This window comes from Schistocerca americana, chromosome 8 (genome assembly GCF_021461395.2).
Source record: "Schistocerca americana isolate TAMUIC-IGC-003095 chromosome 8, iqSchAmer2.1, whole genome shotgun sequence".
NCBI lineage: Eukaryota > Metazoa > Arthropoda > Insecta > Orthoptera > Acrididae > Schistocerca > Schistocerca americana.
In genome coordinates this window covers 104,458,004-104,477,381 of record NC_060126.1, presented here as the reverse complement: position 1 = coordinate 104,477,381, position 19,378 = coordinate 104,458,004, and the positions used below count along the sequence as shown (strand labels likewise).

At 38.5% G+C, this 19,378-nt stretch overlaps 1 protein-coding gene across 2 annotated transcripts in view; it reads left to right on the top strand.

Moving 5' to 3' along the window:
• LOC124544611 (phosphatidylinositol 4-kinase alpha) overlaps positions 1–19,378 on the top strand; it is a 203,249-nt gene that overhangs the window by 158,120 nt on the left and 25,751 nt on the right. For both annotated transcript variants that reach the window (XM_047123207.1, XM_047123208.1), the window contains 8 exons: positions 2,362–2,588; positions 4,652–4,833; positions 5,013–5,145; positions 9,147–9,326; positions 14,547–14,667; positions 16,285–16,428; positions 16,596–16,725; positions 18,082–18,259. In XM_047123207.1, coding sequence (XP_046979163.1) covers positions 2,362–2,588; positions 4,652–4,833; positions 5,013–5,145; positions 9,147–9,326; positions 14,547–14,667; positions 16,285–16,428; positions 16,596–16,725; positions 18,082–18,259 — 1,295 coding nt within the window. The remainder of the gene's footprint in view (positions 1–2,361; positions 2,589–4,651; positions 4,834–5,012; positions 5,146–9,146; positions 9,327–14,546; positions 14,668–16,284; positions 16,429–16,595; positions 16,726–18,081; positions 18,260–19,378) is intronic.

The following is a 19,378-nucleotide window of genomic DNA, read 5'->3' as shown; positions in this document are numbered from 1 at the left end:
CAGATGGAGCCTCCCAACACCACTTCAAACTTTTGTTCTAACTTCAATATTTTGTGCTCATTTTCCTTCTGCACTAATTGCATATAGGAAAGATTAATCTACCTGTTGATTTGCATAAACTTACACCTACAAAACAGTAATACTTTTATTGAAAGTAATTCTCACTACACCAGCAGTTGTCGATAATTTGTATGTAAGCCTAATTTGTTTGCCTATTCTGTCATCCTGTTGCACATTTACCTTTGTACTTCTGAAGACATTGTTCACTGTGTTGTACATCATTCTTTGAGTCATTATGACATATTATTTGTGTTTCATTTGCTTATTTTTCATGAAAAAACTATGTTTGTAAATATGTGTATCGGTTTTGATTTCAACTGGGTCTTACCTAAATATTGCAGGTGATTAAAGTTTGTTCTGAATCTTAATGACATCTTTCCATTCATTCATTTGTCTTTCCTCATCTTTCTTCCACAGACCCCCATCATCAGGAAAGTGAAAGCAAACATGAAAATATCCTATGTATTTTGGGTTCTTCAATTTGACTTATAGAGTAACAGTATTTTCAGAAATTACTGGACCCATACTGTCATCATTTCTTATTCCACCCCCCTGCCCCCCCCCCTCTCTCTCTCTCTCTCTCTCTCTCTCTCTCTCTCTCTCTCTCTCTCTCTCTCTCTCTCCCTCTCCCCCCCCCCCCTTCTCTCTCTCTCTCTCTCCCCCCCCCTCTGTGTGTGTGTGTGTGTGTGTGTGTGTGTGTGTGTGTGTGTGTGTGTGAGAGAGAGAGAGAGAATGAGTTATGTCTGGTGTGGAGCTGGTTTTCACTGTTTTGGGAGATTAAATAAAAAAACCTTTTTTCCTTTCTCTTTCATGTTTTCATTTTGCACAGATTTTTGTCAGTTCCTCTTCACCCTTTCAGACATGCGTTATTTCTGGAGGGAGGAAAGTTTGTATTTATTTGGTAATGCTCTTAAGTGATTTTTGAATGATTTTACATGCAAGATTTAAACAGAAATATGTATCCATTTTCAAAACATACTTTGTAAACTAAAATTACTAATAACAAAATATTCTCTATTCTAATAAATAGTAGAATGATCATTCAATAATTACGATGCAAAATAACACTAACAACATTAAATTATGTCGTGGAATATAGTGAACCAACCACATCTGTATATTCTGCTGATCACAAGCTACATTAACTTGCAGATATTTTTATATTGATACCCAACAAGTGGCAGCACTTGCATGTGATGAAAAGGCCAAACATTTACAAATATGTACCTCTGATTTCCATAGGGAAAAAGTACTTCTGCTGCAGTAAGACACAGTAGAAATTAATGTACACAGTTGTAGCCAGAGGATCGAAAGAGATTACAAGGCATAAAACACTCTGTGTCCTAAATTTCCTGCTGCTTTATCTATTGAAGTGAAGGAAATATCAACATAAACAGAGCAATGGAAAATCCATGATGGAATAGTGACAGTATTATGCAAAGGCTAGATTGCTATTCACCATGTAACAGGGATTTTGAGTTGCAGATACACACAACAAAAAGGCAGTCAAACATGTAAGCTTCATCCTTCATCAGAATTAGACTGCGCACACGCACACGCGCGCGCGCGGCGCGCGCGCACACACACACACACACACACACACACACACACACACACACACGCGCGCGCGCGCGACCATGACTGCAACCACCGTCTCTGGCTGCTGGATGCCAGGCCTCGGCACGCCTCGGCACCCAGAGACTGTGATCATAGTGTGTGAGTTGTGTTTTCGTTTGTCTGTGCATTTAGTTTGATGAAGGCCTTTTTGACCAAAAGCTTAGATATTTGACAGTCCTTTTGCCATGCATATCTGCGACTCCTCATCTTCGCTGTATTGTGAGTAACAGTACAGTCTGTCCTTTTCATAATATTCTCAATGTAAAGAAAAGTGAGAAAATAGTGAAGATTGGTATTATTATAGGGTTTTCAATCATGTGTGACTTAGCCCAAATGGAAAATTTGTGTCCTCTAAATGTGAGCATCTGATGAAAAGGAAGATGTTAGTGTCAAAAAATGTTTGAGAGCAGTGAATCTCTGATTGTTTTCTCACCTTGTAGTTGTAGATGTAGAACCTCATGTGTCTAGTGAGTGCGTCAGTTATTGTTTCATATGACTACTATTTTAAATTTATCATGATACAAAATTCTGTTTCAAGACTAGATATTAGAATCTATATGTGAACATAAAACTTATGTGTAGTATTAATGTGATAACCTTGTAATGAAAAATATCTCTGTCCTTGTAATACATTGTGTCTTGTTGGCTTTAAGCGCCTGTTTTATTGAATTTTATGTTTTTCAGATTTTGATCTCTTTGCCCCATCATCGACCTTTCATTCCATGAGTAGTGATATGAGGTCAACATCTGGAGACTTCTCACGCCAAGCTACTGGCTGGATCAACACAGTGCCTCTGTCCTCTAGCACCAACACATTATCAAAGAGATCTGCACGTAGTAAGAGAGTACCCAATGCTGATGTCTTTGTGAAAAACTACATTAAAAAGAGAAATCTAATACTTGAGCTACTGGTGGGTGAAACAGCTCATTCAGCTTGTAATATTATGAATATAACGGATTGCTCCTTGATACCCCAACAGTTTGTGCATGTTACTGAAAGAGAAGAAAAAACATATAATTAGTAGTCAAGAAGTATAGTATTTGTAGTTTGGAGGATCCTTTTTTATTTTAATCATTGTTATGTGTATTACATGCCATGTCATTACTTTACATTAGTTGTTTACTTATAAAAAGAGAATTATGTGCAGGGTAATATTTACCACATGAACAGCTATGTTAGTAGAATGAAATTTTCACTCTACAGCGGACTGTGTGCTGATATGAAACTTCCTGGCAGATTAAAACTGTGTGCCGGACCGAGACTCGAACTCGGGACCTTTGCCTTTCGTGGGCAAGTGCTCTACCAAATGAGCTACCCAAGCACAACTCATGCCCCGTCCTCACAGCTTTACTTCTGCCAGCAGAGCACTTGCCCGTGAAAGGCAAAGGTCCCGAGTTCGAGTCTCCATCCGGCACACAGTTTTGATCTGCCAGGAAGTTTCAGTTATGTTAGTGTCAGATTTTTGAACAGCTGAAGAAACCAATTTAAAATTTCAAACTGTAGTGTGAGAGATGTTGATAGCTTTTCATATAGAAACAAACATAATCAATTTTTGATGATGCATTATAATTGCATGGGTAAAAAAAAAAATTGTTCATCAAGGGGATGAGAAGGAAACAGTCCTCATCCCATCTGCTAAGTCTCCCCTGACTCAAGGCTCTGGGTGACTTTTCCAAACTCTATCCCTTTTCCTAAACCTTTCCAGTCTTTTCCTTCACCCCTCTTCCTTCTGCTTCAACCCTTCTGCCAGGAGGAGGAGCTACTGGCTGCAAAAGCTTGCATAAGTAAAACCTTTCTTTATGTGTATGTGCTTCTACCACTGCTTGGTGAATAGATTCTTTTTATCGATCCAATTACCTAATACGCTTCATATAGAGGAAGTGTTGAGCAGAAGATAACCCCATAAAGTATATTTGTGCATGAATGTGCTCTCTCTCTCTCTCTCTCTCTCTCTCTCTCTCCCTCCCTCCCTCCCACCCTCTCTCCCTCTCTCCCTCTCTCCCTCCCTCCCCCCCTCTCTCCCTCCCTCCCTCCCTCTCTCCCCCCTCCCTCCCTCCCTCCCTCTCTCCCCCCCTCCCTCCCTCTCTCCCTCCCTCCCTCCCTCTCTCCCCCCCTCCCTCCCTCTCTCCCCCCTCCCTCCCTCCCTCCCTCCCTCCCTCTCTCTCTCTCCCCCTCTCCCCCCTCCCCCCTCCCTCCTCCCTCCCTCACACACACACACACACACACACACACACACACACACACGATGCAGCCTGATAGTATTGCCTGATAAAAGTCTGTGCCCTTGGTCTGGGACACATGACCACTCCCCCTTGCAAAGACTGCTCTTTTATCCCTTGTTTTCCCAGTTTTTCGATTTGGGCTACCTTTTTATACCTTCTGCTGTGTGTGTCTTAACTTCCTTGTTTTGTAGTTTGTCTTTTCTGACTGGATCCATCCACTTTTAGCTGACCCTCTCTCTTCCATGTGTAACTTTGTAATCGTGGGTCTGATGAGCTCACCGTTTAGTCCCATAAACACCCCCTTGCTCCCCCTCAATCAGTGGGTCAGTCGGTCAGTCAATCAATCAATCTGTGCCCTCAATTTACAACTTTAATGTTTTTCTATGCGGCTGATGAGACAGAATATTATCAAGAAAAATATGAAACATCTGTAAATGTCATCTTAGTAATTGATGCAAGCATGCATGCATACCCTTCTGTTGATTTTATTTGTTATTCCACTATGCAGATAGTGTTGGGGGATGGTATTTGTAATTTGAAAGATCCTGTGATCTATTAATCATTGTTACGCATATTACATGTAATTGTTTTCTTTTGTTACCTATAACATACTTCTTGATAATTATTAGTGACTGAAATTCATTAAACATTTCAGGACATACTGTTAAATGACCATAATTCTGTAGAAACACCTCACTTATTATGTGAGATCAAGTGCACTATACTTGAAGTGTTCTGTCTTTTTGTGCAGGCTGTAGAAATAGAATTCTTATTGATATGGTACAATCCAATGGGCCGCCAAGAGAGACAAGTGCAAGGAGAAGACACGATAGCTGCCTGGCGCTCAAAGACAATGACAGAACGTACATGGAGGGACAATGCTCGGTTAGCATGGGATATAAGCCCCATACTGGCAGTCTTTCTTCCTCTCAGGTTTGTAAACTTTCACTGGTCTTACAAGATTATGAGAGACCATTGTGTTCTGTTACTGTTATTGTATGTTAATTAATTAAAGATAAAGAAATACTTTTTCTGAATCTAAGTTGAGACACTTCCTATTAGAGCTCTAATCCACATGTTTCAAATAAAGATTCAAGTTTGATGTATTTTAGGTTGAAAAACACAGAGAGCATAATTCGTGAGGTGTCCAACCAAGTACGTGGGAATCCTACAGTTGTCTCTCACATCCCACATGCTCTCAACTATCTTGTTACAACAGATGCATTGCTTAATGATGCCAGTGAGGTATGTTAGCAAATTATTCACTGTTTTAGTAGCTTATTTTTCTTTCTTTCTAACAGCAAACCACCAAATATTTCCTTTGTATGCATCTTGGTTATTTGTTTAATGTTTGAAGACTGTTGCTGCTTGTGTTTCTATTAATAATTTAATATTGTATCTGTTTGTACAGATGTGTGCAACACATTATCTTGTTTTGAGGCCAAAGGAAAGTTTGTATAGAATGAGATTTTCACTCTGCAGCAGAGTGTGCGCTGATATGAAACTTCCTGGCAGATTAAAACTGTGTGCCGGACCGAGACTCGAACTCAGGACCTTTGCATTTCACGGGCAAGTGGTAGAGCACTTGCCCGCGAAAGGCAAAGGTCCTGAGTTTGAGTCTCGGTCCGGCACACTGTTTTAATCTGCCAGGAAGTTTCGAAAGTTTATATAGGTTGATAGGGGTAATTCATACAAACATTACTTAGTAAGTTTGTTTATTTCTGTACTGGTTTGACAGTATGACTATATTCATCAAAAATTTAGATATCACAGCTTTTCAGAAAGGATGCAATGTACTTAGTGGGCTGTCTAAAACCACCAGAAAAACAATTTCAACAACACAGCACAGTAGAGGTACACCAAAGAATTCATAATTTTTTCTTATTTTCAATTTTTTGGATGATGAACTGTCCTTTACTCAAGAAAGAAAATTGTACTGTAACTTGAGGTAAGCATGTGGTACAGCTGTAGTTCAGGAGAAGACCATATGTACAAATTCCAGCATCATTCTGGGTTGCAGAATTGGAGTATCATATCAATATTTGTTATAGACCGGCACCAAAGTGGTCATAGAGTAGTGTTTAACACTGCTGTCATGACATGCAGTAGTCCAGACTAGACTCATTCCCTTTAGTCCTGAAATTTATTACTGCTCTTTCAGCATGTGGAAAATCATTTGCACTCCATGCAAAACATTGTCACCTTAATAGGTGTTAACTGTAGCCCATACAGCACAATGTTAAACAGTAAATCAGAAAAAATTTTCAACCCCCTGACAAGCCAAATAGTCACCATCATCATCATTTGATCATTTTCTGAGAACCACTATTTGAACTTTAGATTGAATGACCAAGTATCTGCTCATCAGGGCTCTGTATCCCTGAATAATTCATTCTCAATTTCTGAATTAGCAACAATTTTATTTGTAACAATATTATGAAAAGGAAAGTTGCACTGTAGCCATAATTTTATTCGTATGCCGTTGAGTATCTCTATACTATAGACTAATGTGCCATGATTGCCCACTCCCCCTCCCCCTGGAGATGAGGGTTGTGCTTGGTTATGCTTCCCACATTTGTAGTTTCCACTAAGCTACACATGCTGGATGTGTCCTGTCAAATTTCAAGTGTCTGAGGAAGCTTGGCCATTCTTCACTAAGTACAAGTTGGCCAACCTGGAGTTCTATAGATGGTAGGATGGTCAGTGCTACTGCTTCTCTATAACCATAAGCTCTTTGCAGTTTCAGCAATAATTATTACATGTACTGCTTTAATTTTGTATGTTATGGAGAATTTGGAGCTTGGTTTAACTGCATCCATCATTAGCATAGTATAACATTTATAGAAACCACACAGTGTTGTGAAGTGCTTTGTGCTGGTGGCAAGGATAATAAAATAAGTGGGTAACTTGTGGGACATTTATCACGCCTTATTTGTTTGGAGTTTGTCAGGTATGTGGGGTTCCGTTTGAGCCAACTTTTAATTCTCTAATTGCTCGATGGAAAGAAGCTACACCCACTCAGCAAAGACGACTTTAGAAAGCCCACCAAGAGTGTCAGTTCGGAAATGTGTTCTTAGCAGCAGCATGATATATTATGTGTTGAATTATGATTAGGTAATTGTAAGAAGAATAAGAGATGTTGTGTGCAAAAAAAAAAAAAAGCCTCCATTTTGTATACTCAAAGGTCTCCACTGACCAGCAAATACTCTAAAGTTGGCAAAGAGAAAGAAGAAATAGGTTAATGTTTGTAGAAAGAAATTATTGTTAGTGGAGGCAACTGTCTCTCAGCAGGTTTCTTGAAAATAGAGTGCAATGTTGCTGAGCAATAGCCACAGAAAATTACTAAGCCTACATCTGCAGTTTTCTATTTTGAAGAAAAATGTAATGCAAATTAACAATCAAATGTTAAAAGATGAATGGATAGGGGAAGGTACCACTGAAGATAGGAATTGAAGTGGGTAAGCTCCAGAAAGCATAGCTGCATTTAAAATGACAAGTAATTCATGAAGTTTTCTCAGAAATGCAACGGCTGGTTTCATCCATTTAAAGCTGAAGTCTTGTATCCAAACCCAGTTCCAAAAAAAAAAAGTGAGGGATATGTACGCATGACATCAAGCAGCATACAGTTTATCTGTGGGAAATATGTACAAATTATGGATGAGATGGGAACTCCTTGTAGAGTGCCAAACAAAGACATAAATTGTTGAGGCAAAAATCAAATCTGGAAGCAGGATTGTGTGGTATTCATTGAAGTCTGGGGATTTTGTGTCATTCAGATGTTAAATAATTTGTCTTCAATGACATTTGTCATTAGTCCAGTTTCAAGTATTTGTGACATCACTGCCAACAAATACATGTACTTCAAGTGCTTCCACTTCATCATGTGTTGTGGAATTATCTTTGTGGCAATTTATTCCTATTGAAGAATATCTTCTATTATCAAACAGGTCTGAACTGTATTTGGAGTGTATACAGGAACCCCTACTGTATACTTTGTAAGACAGTTATAATACTTACTAGAATATATCCAGTCCATTATGTGCTTCATAGTTAATGACAGTGTGTGCTATGAAATGACTGAGATGTGCTATGATCACATTACAAGAAGAAAAACTGGCTTCAATTGTGTCCCAAATAGCTTGACTCTGGTGCTGAAAAGTGTACTGTACAGTAGTGTTAAAATCATTAATTCATTGCAGAACATTAAATGTGTATGTGACAGCTTTGCCTCACTTAAAATAAGTATGTATTTACTCGTAAAGAACATTTATTCTTTAGATATTTTAGGAAAGACAAATAAACCGTTTTCATGAATCCTCTTTATGTGTTTACTACAGTCTTTTGAATAATTAGACAACAAAGAATAATCTTTTGTACTACTCCCATTTTATCCTGTAATTGCTATTTTTTTATGCTTTAATCTCTCTGACTGTTTTTTGGTAAATTAATTGTGCTGCCCTTGAAAACTCTTCATTTTACATGAAGAGTTCATTTCATAATCTGTGTTTTGACTCATTCTACATTCTAGTGTCACACTCACATAAATGTGTCAGTGGGCTATATTCAATAAATAAATAAATAAATAAATATTTTCACAACAGCATAACCATAGCTATGAAAAAAAAACTGCTTTCATTGGGGGAGGTGGAGGTGTCTGGAACATTCTTAACACTTTTTGCAATTTAGTTCTGAATCAAATTCATACCAGTTACCTTCTTTTTTTATCTTCTTAAATATTATCAACATACTTTGTTCAGATTAAAACTGTGTAGTGGACTGACAATAGAACCTCGGACCTTTGTCTTTTGTAGGCAAAATATGCAAGAGAACTGTGAAATTTGGAGGGTGGGGGGGAAGTACTGGCAGAGGTAAAACTGTGAGGGCAGGTCGTGAGCCATGCTTGGATAGCTTATTCAGTAGAGCACTTGCCCACAAAAGTTTAAGGCCCCAAGTTTGAGTCTGGGTCCAGCACATAGTTTTCATCTACCAGGAAGCTTCAAATCAATGGATCTTCACTCTGAAGATTGTGTGCTTAACTGATCCTTGGGATATAATTTATTTACCACTATTTCTCTCCTAGTAATATCCTGTGTGGAATGCCAATGTACACACATTTGCTATTTCTCTGCTTCAAATGTTTCATATTAATATGGCCAATTCATATGCAGTATTTTATGGATTGTGTAAATGAAAGTACCAGAATAAACTTCTACTTACAAAACACTCATATGTTTATTTAATTTCAGATTGTCCACTGCCTGACCTGGGCTCCTGTAACCCCAATCCATGCTTTGTCGTTCTTCTCACGGCAGTTTCCACCACATCCCATCACAGCCCAGTATGCAGTCAGAGTGCTTAGTAGTTATCCTGCAGATGCAGTTCTCTTCTACATTCCACAGTTGGTGCAGGCAGTGAGACATGATACGGTAATATAATGGCATTTTACATTATTTTCATTGTGTGTCGAATTTTTAAAAGGTTCAGCTTTTAAAGAACTATAATCTAGGCATAATTAGAGCCTTCTTTCTAGCTGAAAAAAATTGTTTAGGGCACAAAAGTAGAAGTAAAGCTATAATAATAAGTTGAGCACTGGCCAGCAGTTTTGCCTCATAATGTATTAGTTTCTTTAATTTAATTTTCCTTTGCTCTTATTACCTTGAAGAAATTATGTTGAAGTCATTAAGAGAGACATTTAGGCAGTGACATTTCTTGGAAATACAGGAGCATGATTAGAATAGAGCTGTCCCGTAGAAATCCTAAGAAATAATGTATTACTCTTACTAAGTGTGTATCCTGACTCATGCTTCTGAACTAGGACATTGAAGAAAAGGGACTTAAGCAGGCTACAAACACGTGAAATGAAATAAGAGAAGAAAGGAGGGGACAGAATAAGAAATGGAGAGGTCGGGGAGGTTCTTAAAAAAAAAAACCCAGAGGACTGAATAGAAACAGTGAGGCTTAAGTGCAACAGGTATGTAAAGGGAATGACATTTTGTAGAATTGCAGAAATGTGCGTGAACTGAGGTTCCAAAGCAAAATGCCTAAAGGAAGACCAAGGGATAGTAGGCTGAAAAGTATGGAGGAGAGTATTTGGAGAAATGAGGAGACTGGAGCATGGTTGTGGCACACTAGCAGTGGGAGGATAAAGAAAAACTGAGGTGGTTTTGTGTTAAATTGACCTGGCTTGCAATCAAGTTAGGTATACAAGCACAGAAAGAAATAATTATTTAGGCTTTACATCTAAATCAGTGGCATTCGACCTGATCCCTACCGCCCACTAGAGGGCATTGCAGCCTTCAACGGGCAATAGGTGGTGAGACTTGTAAAAACATTTTCGTTACATTGTCATAAAAATTTGGTAAGTAATTATTATTATATGCTTTAACTTGCTGTAATTTTTCAAGTAAAACTATTTCCCTACGTCATAAATCACTATTACTGTATAACCAGTAGGCAGTTAGAAAATTTTCCCATTAGCCAAGATAAAAAAGTGAGTGGTGGGTACAAAAGGTTGTCTACCTCCAGATCAAAATCATTTTCCAAAACTTGTGTTTGCAAAAGACCTCTAATTACACTCGTATTAAGGTTGTGCTGCACCTTTCTCGAAGCTCCTTGCCAGATCTCCTATGTGTTCAGGTCTCTCAATAGCTGTCCCTTTATTTCTACCCGTCGTTCTGACTTCTCTTACCTATTCTTACTCTAGTAAATCTTCTTCAACCATTTTCCTCTATTTTTTCTGCATTTACAAGCTTCTTAATTTAGACCACCAATCATGCCAGCCAAGCCATGTCATCAAATGTCTGTGCGTTTAATCTTATTCCTCTCAAAGTAAACTCCACATGAGAAGAGACAATAGATGAGATACTGGACTCATATTTGGAAAGAGTGTGGTTCATCTCCCAGGTTTACATTATGTCTGGTTTCCTGAAATTACTTCAGGCAAATGCTCAGATCATTACTTTACATATTCTGGGCTAACACATCATTGAGGAAAAAAATATTTCTTGCACAGATGTGTGTAATAAAGATAATATGTGTGGTGTCCATTCTAGAACCTCTTGCAGACAGTTCTATAAACAATTAGACATACTGAAAACAGCCTCACAGTGAATTTACACTCTTATGAAATTTGTTGTCAACCATTACAGCTTGAAGACAATAATAATATTCATAAATAAACACTAGATGGAGATATGGTTACACTGTTCATTCCTCATCCTTAGTGTGACACAGAAAAGAGTGAAGTATTTAATCATAAGAATCTTTGACCATTTACCCAGTGACATAAAGAAATTAATGGATAATGAAATTAGCTTCAAATGCAAACTGAAGCCATATTTGACTGCATAGACTTTCCTGGCATAATAATTCATGGTAGTCTCCTCCAGTTTGCTGCCAAACCCTAAAATCAGCATGACTCAGTATTTCGGCTATCCACCTGTGGAACCATCTTCAGGAGAAATGCTACTACTGATGCTACTAGATCCCATTGAAAACTGATGCCAAGGCTAGAAATACTAACCCTATTGGAACCCCATACTGTGCACTGTGCCTGCACAGCTCACCACAGGTGTAACTCCCAAGACTGATCTTTTGGCATGGGTGTCATTGATGAATCTCACTTATAGTCTATTCTCAAGCACTCAGGCTGTCCACACCAAAGAATGTTGTGTTTTGATACATGATAGTACAGGTTCCATGTCCTGCTAAGAGGAAACTCATTGTCTCTATTAATCAGGTTGCCTGCCAACCCAATTTCAATTGCTTCCTTATAAATACTGCCCGAGAAACAGGACATACTGGCTACTATCACAATTGCAACACATTTCATCCCATTTTCCTTGTTCAATTAATTTTCTGCTATCACTGATTTCTCAGACTGCTGTAACCCCATCTCACATACCTGTCCTTAACTATGCGAATCCACTGGCTGATGTAAGCCATCCCGGTTTATTAAAGCTTTCTTCAAGTGTTACCAACAGCTGATAAATATTTGGAAAAAAATAATTTTTTGTGCCAATAGCTGTACAATTTTATTTATAATGAATAAATAAAATTTTACAGCTATTAACACAAAAAATTATTTTTTCCATCCCATATTGATATGGAATTTTGTATATGTCAGGCTCTGTAGCTCCCAAATCAACTTTGACAAACTCAAGTAGTGTCCTAATGTCAAATCTACTTAAAACTCTTCCATTCTTAAAGGATGTACCCCCAGCATAAGGAACAAAGATTAAAGATCTATGCTTCCCTTCATGCACTGCCACGGATGGTGAAACTCCATAGCCTGATGAATCTGCTTCTCCGAATATCTGTTTTCCTAACCACAGATGCCAGGTGTGCAAGTTCCTGTGTCAGGCTATCTGTGTCGGAAATACAAGATATATGAGAAAAGTAATGAGACTGATAACATTGTGAGAGATCTGGCAACACTGTGTTGTCCTGCTTGTGTATACTAGTGTGTTCATCCCTTCCAGATGCTGAGTCCCTGCTTCAGCTCCATACAGTCATCACATGATTTTTGAGAGTGGTTTTTCATTGGCACAAATGATTTTTTGGGAGGCCTAGAACATGTTGAAAATGAACCTCGCTCAGGTACTTCAAAAACTGATGAAAATGTCGAATGTGTGCATGCTGTTGAGAGGTCAGACCAAGGTGTGATGATAAGTATAATAGGTGACCTGTTAAACACTTTCACTGTACGTAAAATGTTGGCTGAAGTTTTGCCCATGCAAAAATATACCAAAATGGTGCCCAAAAATTTCATAAATGAGCAGAATATTGCCAATAACCATGGGTGGTTCATTCGCAAAGAATCCTGGATTTTTTAATACGATCCTGAGTCAAAGTGGCAAACTGAAGACTTGCACACTGAGACATCTCCTCAACTAAAAAAAGCTCAAACAAGCAAATCAAAGATTGAAACAATGCTGATCCATTTTTTGACAGTAGGAGTTTTGTGCATGAAGAAATTTTTCCTCCAGAACAAACTGTCAACGAAATGTTTTACAAAGATGTCCAAGAAAGTCGGAGGAAAAGGGTGAATCGAGTGAGACAGGACATTACAGAAAAGTGGATTGTGTATCAGGACAATGCCCCAGAACATTCAAAAGAATGTGGCTGTTATGTTAAAGGCCCTACCAGTTGAAGCCCTTCAGTGCTGCCTATCAGTTCAAGTCCTTCAGTGCTGCTGCCAAGACTGGGACCAATGACTCTGCAAGTGTACAGCTGCCAAAGGAAACTACTTTGAATGAGATAGTATTGTTGTCTGAAAAAAAATAAAAACTGTGGTAAATAAAAAATTTGTCTCATTACTTTTCTCGCACACCTCGTAGCGCATACCCTTCATACCAAAGTTCGACTGTGTTGGAACAGTGGGTGGGAACTCTTTGCATACCTATAGATGATTACATTTCCCAGCCACGGCATCAGTTTTCAGTGTACTCATCAGCAGCAACAGCATCTCTCCTGAAGATAGAGGGCAGGTGGCTCACTGAGATATCAAGTCATGTTGATTTTAGTAACCACTAGCAAGCCCAGTGGGACTACTGTGAAATAATATCTGCATGACAATTCCTTTTACTTCATAGTTAAGTATAAATCACTAATTGCATAAAAAAGAAAAGAAAAATTTAAGAAGTCATGTAAATGATCCGCTTCTTGTCACATTTTCCACTGAGATAAAGTACTGTAGTTAAAAAACTGACTCATTCCATATCATAGCAAGAGGTTGAAGTTATGATACACAGAACATGATGATAACTTTTACAAGGCACAGTTGATTTGCTATCTCATACTTGTTGCACTTGAGCTTGTGCTTAAACTCTTTTGATCTTGATGGTATGTTAAAACTCTACCCCTTCCTTTCCATCTCAAAAGTAGAGAGTTTTGTAAGTTAGCGAACAATCATATCTGCTTTTCTTGTGCCACTTAGCTCTTTATTTTAAAATCAATTTAAAAAAACAGTTATGGATTACAAAACAGAAAATGTAATAAGTACATCATGACAGAAATTTGTGATTCGAACACAAATTGCCTACATATCATGATCAATACTGTCAACCATTTAGGCCATCACTGCAGGCCTATAGGATTTTCTGTTGTTTCCAGAAACTGCAATGAGAGTTGCCTGAATACCATGACTCCTACCCCATGGCAAGTCCTCTAATTTCTGTTCTTGGAAGTAATAGGAAGGAAACATCAGTGATACTGAAACTGTGAATCAGTCTAGGATGGCAGGCTCTGATAGCCTAAATGGTTAGAGCAGCAGCTTGCAAAAAGCAGTAGACATGGGTTCAAATTGCTGAGCTGTAGAAAGTTTTATTTTATCTCATTGATTTTTATTGATGGCATATCTGTTGATTCTATTTATTTCATTTTAGAGAATATAATTCAGGTGTGTCAAGGAGTATAGTATGTTGAAAGTACCATTAAAAGAGTGCAAATACATGTTTACGTATTTCCTGTTTGAGTATTGTTGTTAACAGTTATATTTATAACAGAATTTCTGTTGTATCTTAGGACATAACCTTTTTTTATCTTCAAAAGAAATTTATAAAGCCGGCTGAAGTGACTGACAATCCTTAATGCAATATAAACTATAGTTACAAAAATAAGTTACATTATTCTCGTTTTTCTTACAGATGGGGTATGTGATAGAGTTTATCAAATACATTTCCAAAAAATCACAAGTTGTTGCACATCAGTTGATCTGGAACATGCAAACTAATATGTATGTTGATGAAGAAATGCAGCAGAAAGATCGTAAGTTCATCTTGTGCAATGAGCTTGTGTTTATGTTTAAATTTACAAAATTTCTGGGAAACAAAATTGTGTGTGTTAAATCCCAAAAACTTCATCTTCTGTAAATCAATCTACACGAAACCAGAATAAATACAGCAGAATTCCTGTCATTGGCATATCATACAGTAATATGCAGAAAGCAGGAAAGTGATAGAAACATCCCCTTGCAATTTAGTTTGCTACCAGGTGGTTAACTCTGCTGTAGGCCACAGTTAGGGGTTTATGATTCAGATGTGTGGACAGCTCATTGGCGGTTGCATGTAAAATGCTGTGTATTAATTACAGTAGCATTAGCATATGATATGTCTGTTTCCACAGTTGGCACTGCCTCGGACAGAATAAGAGTATAGCTTATTATGGGACTGAAGTAGGATGTGCTGGTTGGATTTATCGGAAACGTCATGCACCTGTGTCTTCTACATGGGTAGCACTGATGTTGCATGGGGGTCTATTGCATGAGAATTTTATAAATGGTGGAGTGGGCTCTCTTAATATGAGTATCTTCCTTGTTAAACAGATGTTCCATGTTTCATTGTGTATGTTGCTGTGGCTGATTTTGTGACTCGACTATGTATGTCTCCCCCATTACTTGAGAAGAAGAATTGTATAGGTTTAGCCATAGCTGATAAAATATTTATTTTGGAAATAGAAATTCCACAGCTGCACTAGTTTTTATTTTATTTATATTTCTCTCTGTGTAATTAATTTCAAGGTCACACTCTAATCTCACCCAGGCTATCAGGGTAGACTCTTGAATTACCAGTAGTCACAACCGATTAAAATTACCTAGGAATTTCTGTGGAGTGTCTGGTTCCAAAACAGATATGGTGTGTGTGTGTGTGTGTGTGTGTGTGTGTGTGTGAGTTCATGTCGTCATGTGTGTGAATTTCTGCTTCTGACCTGTGTAACAGCTTGAGCAAATTGTACACTTTGTATTGCATAAATCCTTGAATCTTATAACTTGGCTGATTTATTGCATAGAGTTTGAGATAATTTCTGCTACAGCTTGTAGGTCATGGAGAGTGGCACTTTTACTTCAAAAAATGGAAAATCCAGGATAGAATGTAACTATATTATGAAAGGATACTTGCTGCTCAGTATATAATGAAGATGCTGAGTCGCAGATAAGCACAACAAAAAGACTATCACAATAAGCTTTTGGCTAACAAGGCCTTTGTCAGAAATAGTCAACACACACACACACACACACACACACACACACACACAAACACAAACACAACTCACACACCTGACCACAGTCTATGGCAGCTGGAGCTACAGTGTGGCTTCAGCTGCCACAGACTACTTTTACTTAATGGGAAATGAGTAGTTTTATTATTTTTAGGAGGTGGTACCTACAAATGGAATCCTGGCTGCAGATTCAGAATTATGTAACTCCCACAGCTTTTGAAAGTATGCATAAATTCTTGTAATGTGCTGTGTCATTTATGCAGTAGTGTAAATGATGTAGTAATTTTGTTATTTGAATCAGTTTTTAATTTTCCCTTTTCAGTTTTTTTCTCGTAATGTAAAAAGCATTTGATATTGAGCAAACAATAATATTTCCGTTTTTTGCAGCAACACTGTATGATATCCTCGATTCTTTAACGAAAAGTATTGTGTCCTCACTGTCTGGGCCTGCTAAACAGTTTTATGAACGAGAATTTGACTTTTTTGCAAAAATAACAAACATCTCGGGAGAAATCAGACCATTTCCCAAAGGTACAGTGAAAACTCATTACAATATCAATAGCTCTTTAATCGAACAATCACTAACTTTTATATTGTTTTATTTTTACACAGCTTTCTAGTTTGTAGTTTTTAGACCACTGTAAGAAAAGTCTTTTGAATATTCTGCAGAGTAGATTATGTGTTTCCCATTGTTGCAGGCCCAGAACGTAAACGGGCTTGTCTGGAGGCACTTAGCAAGATAAAAGTGCAAGCAGGTTGTTACTTACCGTCAAACCCTGAGGCAATGGTGTTGGATATAGATTACAAAAGTGGTACACCAATGCAGAGGTTAGCTTCGTTTTGAAGACATCTGACCATTATAATGCCTGTAATACATGTGCTTCTGGAAAAAAAATAGTACACCCTTTTAGAGGTTTCCAATTCACTCAAGATTTATTGTTGCAACTGTGCATGTGGAGTACATGAAATGATTACATTTACAGATCAATAGCACAAGCAGTTCTGATGTATCAGGTAGTGACCCTTGCTGAAAGACCCATATTAGTATGTGGTGTAACCTCCACAGGCAGCAATGCAGGACCTGACTCTGGCATCCAGTTGATCATACAGATGGCAAAAACTGTTCTGGAATATGTTATACCACACCAAGTCGACCTGTTCATGTAGTTCTATAAGAGTTGTTGGTTGACGAGTTGGACTAATCACTTCTCATCCCATCATATCCCACACATGCTTGGTTGGAGACAAGTCCAGAGATTGTGTTGGTCAGGAAAGTTGCTGCATGTCTTGCAGAGCGCAATGTGTTTCATGGGCAGTTTGTGGATGAGCATTATTCTGTTTGAATAACACATCATTTTCCTGTTGCCAGAGGGCAAAAAGAATGGGTCTAAGAACACTCTGCATGCACTGAGTGCTGGTTTGCATCCCCTTCAGAAACATCAAAGGTGAACAAGAGTTGCAACTTATCACAACCCAGACCATAAGACCTGTGGTGGGGCCAGTGTTTCTTCAGTGGAAAGACTGTACAAGACAGCACTCATCAGATCTATAGGTCTATGTTGTATGCGCAAATGACCATCACTTGCTTGCAGGTAGAATCTGCTTTCAGTGCTGAAGACCATGCCATGCCATTCCATCTTCCAAGTGATCCTCCAATGGCACCAGTCAAGCCGTGCACATCGTTGCTGTGGCATGAGTGGAAGACAGGCTAGAGATGTTTGTGCCTGTAGTCACACTGCTAAGAATCGGTTCACAACAGTTCCTGTTGACATGTTCGAGCTCAGTAGCCCTCTTATCTGTGCTGTGGTAGCTGTACGATCTGCCACTGCTGCCCTTACAATATGAGGATCCTGATGGGCGTCTGTGTTGCTTGGACATCCAGAACCTCATCTGTGGGTGTGAGAATGTTCACATGACCATTGATACCAGCATCATTGCACAACTGATGCAGCATTTTCAACTTGTGTGGCAATTCCATTTCCCCACCAATGTGGCGTATGGGTGTCATTGGATCAAAATCGACATCGTCATTCCAGGTGTACTAATTTTTTGTTCCAGTAATGTATTTGGGAAAACATTTGCATGGTATATTCTTCGACGTATTATGTATGAATTTGTATGTGATGTAGACTATAGTGTGTTATCAGCATATAGCCACAATACCAATTTTTTGTTTTTTCCCAGTGCTGCAAAAGCTCCATATCTTGCACGTTTCCGTGTAAAACAGATGGGCATTAATGAGCTCGAGACTGCGGCAATGGAAGTATCACAGCAGCAGCTACAGTCACCCCCATTACAAAGAGACTCATCTAATATTATTTCTGGTTTAGGAATTGAGAAGTGGCAAGCAGCAATTTTCAAGGTACTGAAAAGATATGTTGTTGTTTAATTTTGATACTCAGCTATTTGTTCATGCTCCAAGCATAGAAAATTTGTTTTGGGTGATTCCAGTCTTGCTTGTGCTAGTAATGATGATATATTATAACTGTCGAGTAGCCAAATTTAAGATTGGTGCTTTAAAAACACCATTAGAATTTAGTGAACTACACAGTGCCTTTTGGTTAATGGTCTGTGGTCACCAAGCTTGGCAGATGCCAAATTATCGTGTTTCTTTCTTTTACCTGTATTTTTTATATGTGCATGATAAGAACATCAGTGCCAAAACCAACCAGTATTGTGTTACATTAGTACAGTTATTTTCTTTAATGTATTATATACTGTTTGCTTTATATATGGAGGATGATTTGTTGAGTTTTGATGAAGTAAAAATGATTTTTCATCTTGTACTATCCTCATTTGTTTTGTGGGTGGCAGTACTGCCTCTTCCTTCAATACATATGTTTCCTCCATCTTTTTCATATCTTTTTCCGTATGAAATGAACTCTTGTTCAAGGGACACTGCATTATTGAAGGTACCTTTAGTACCGGGTGGGAGGGTTTGCATGCTCCAGCAAAGTTGAGGGCTATGCCGGCGGTAGCGTAGCTACTGGCAGGATCACCCAAGCCGGACAGGCCTCAACGGAGGAGCCAGACAAAATGTGTCCCTCCTAGGGAAGGGGATCTCTATAGGTTTGGTGAAACCATCCCTCCTAGGGAAGAAAACCCTGATACCAAATACTGGTCCTCCAAGTTGGGGGTTAGGTCAATGGGCCAGCACCCTATTACCCACAAAAAACTTCTACAAGCTCGAGAATCTAAAGCGGACCCTCGGAAATCAGATAGAAACACTTTATGATACTTCATTGGCAAGGAAAAGAACATTGAGAGTTGGTACAAGGAACGTTCAAAGCCTGACAAATAAACACACTGAAATAGAGAATGAAATTAGTTGACTGAAGGTGGACATAATTATTCTGTCAGAAACAAAAAAGAAGGGACAAGGTAATGAGAAATTTCACCCATTTTTGGTCTGGAGTTGATAAACATATACGAGCAAAAGCAGGCGTTTCCATTCCAATTAACAAATCTCTGAGCACTTACA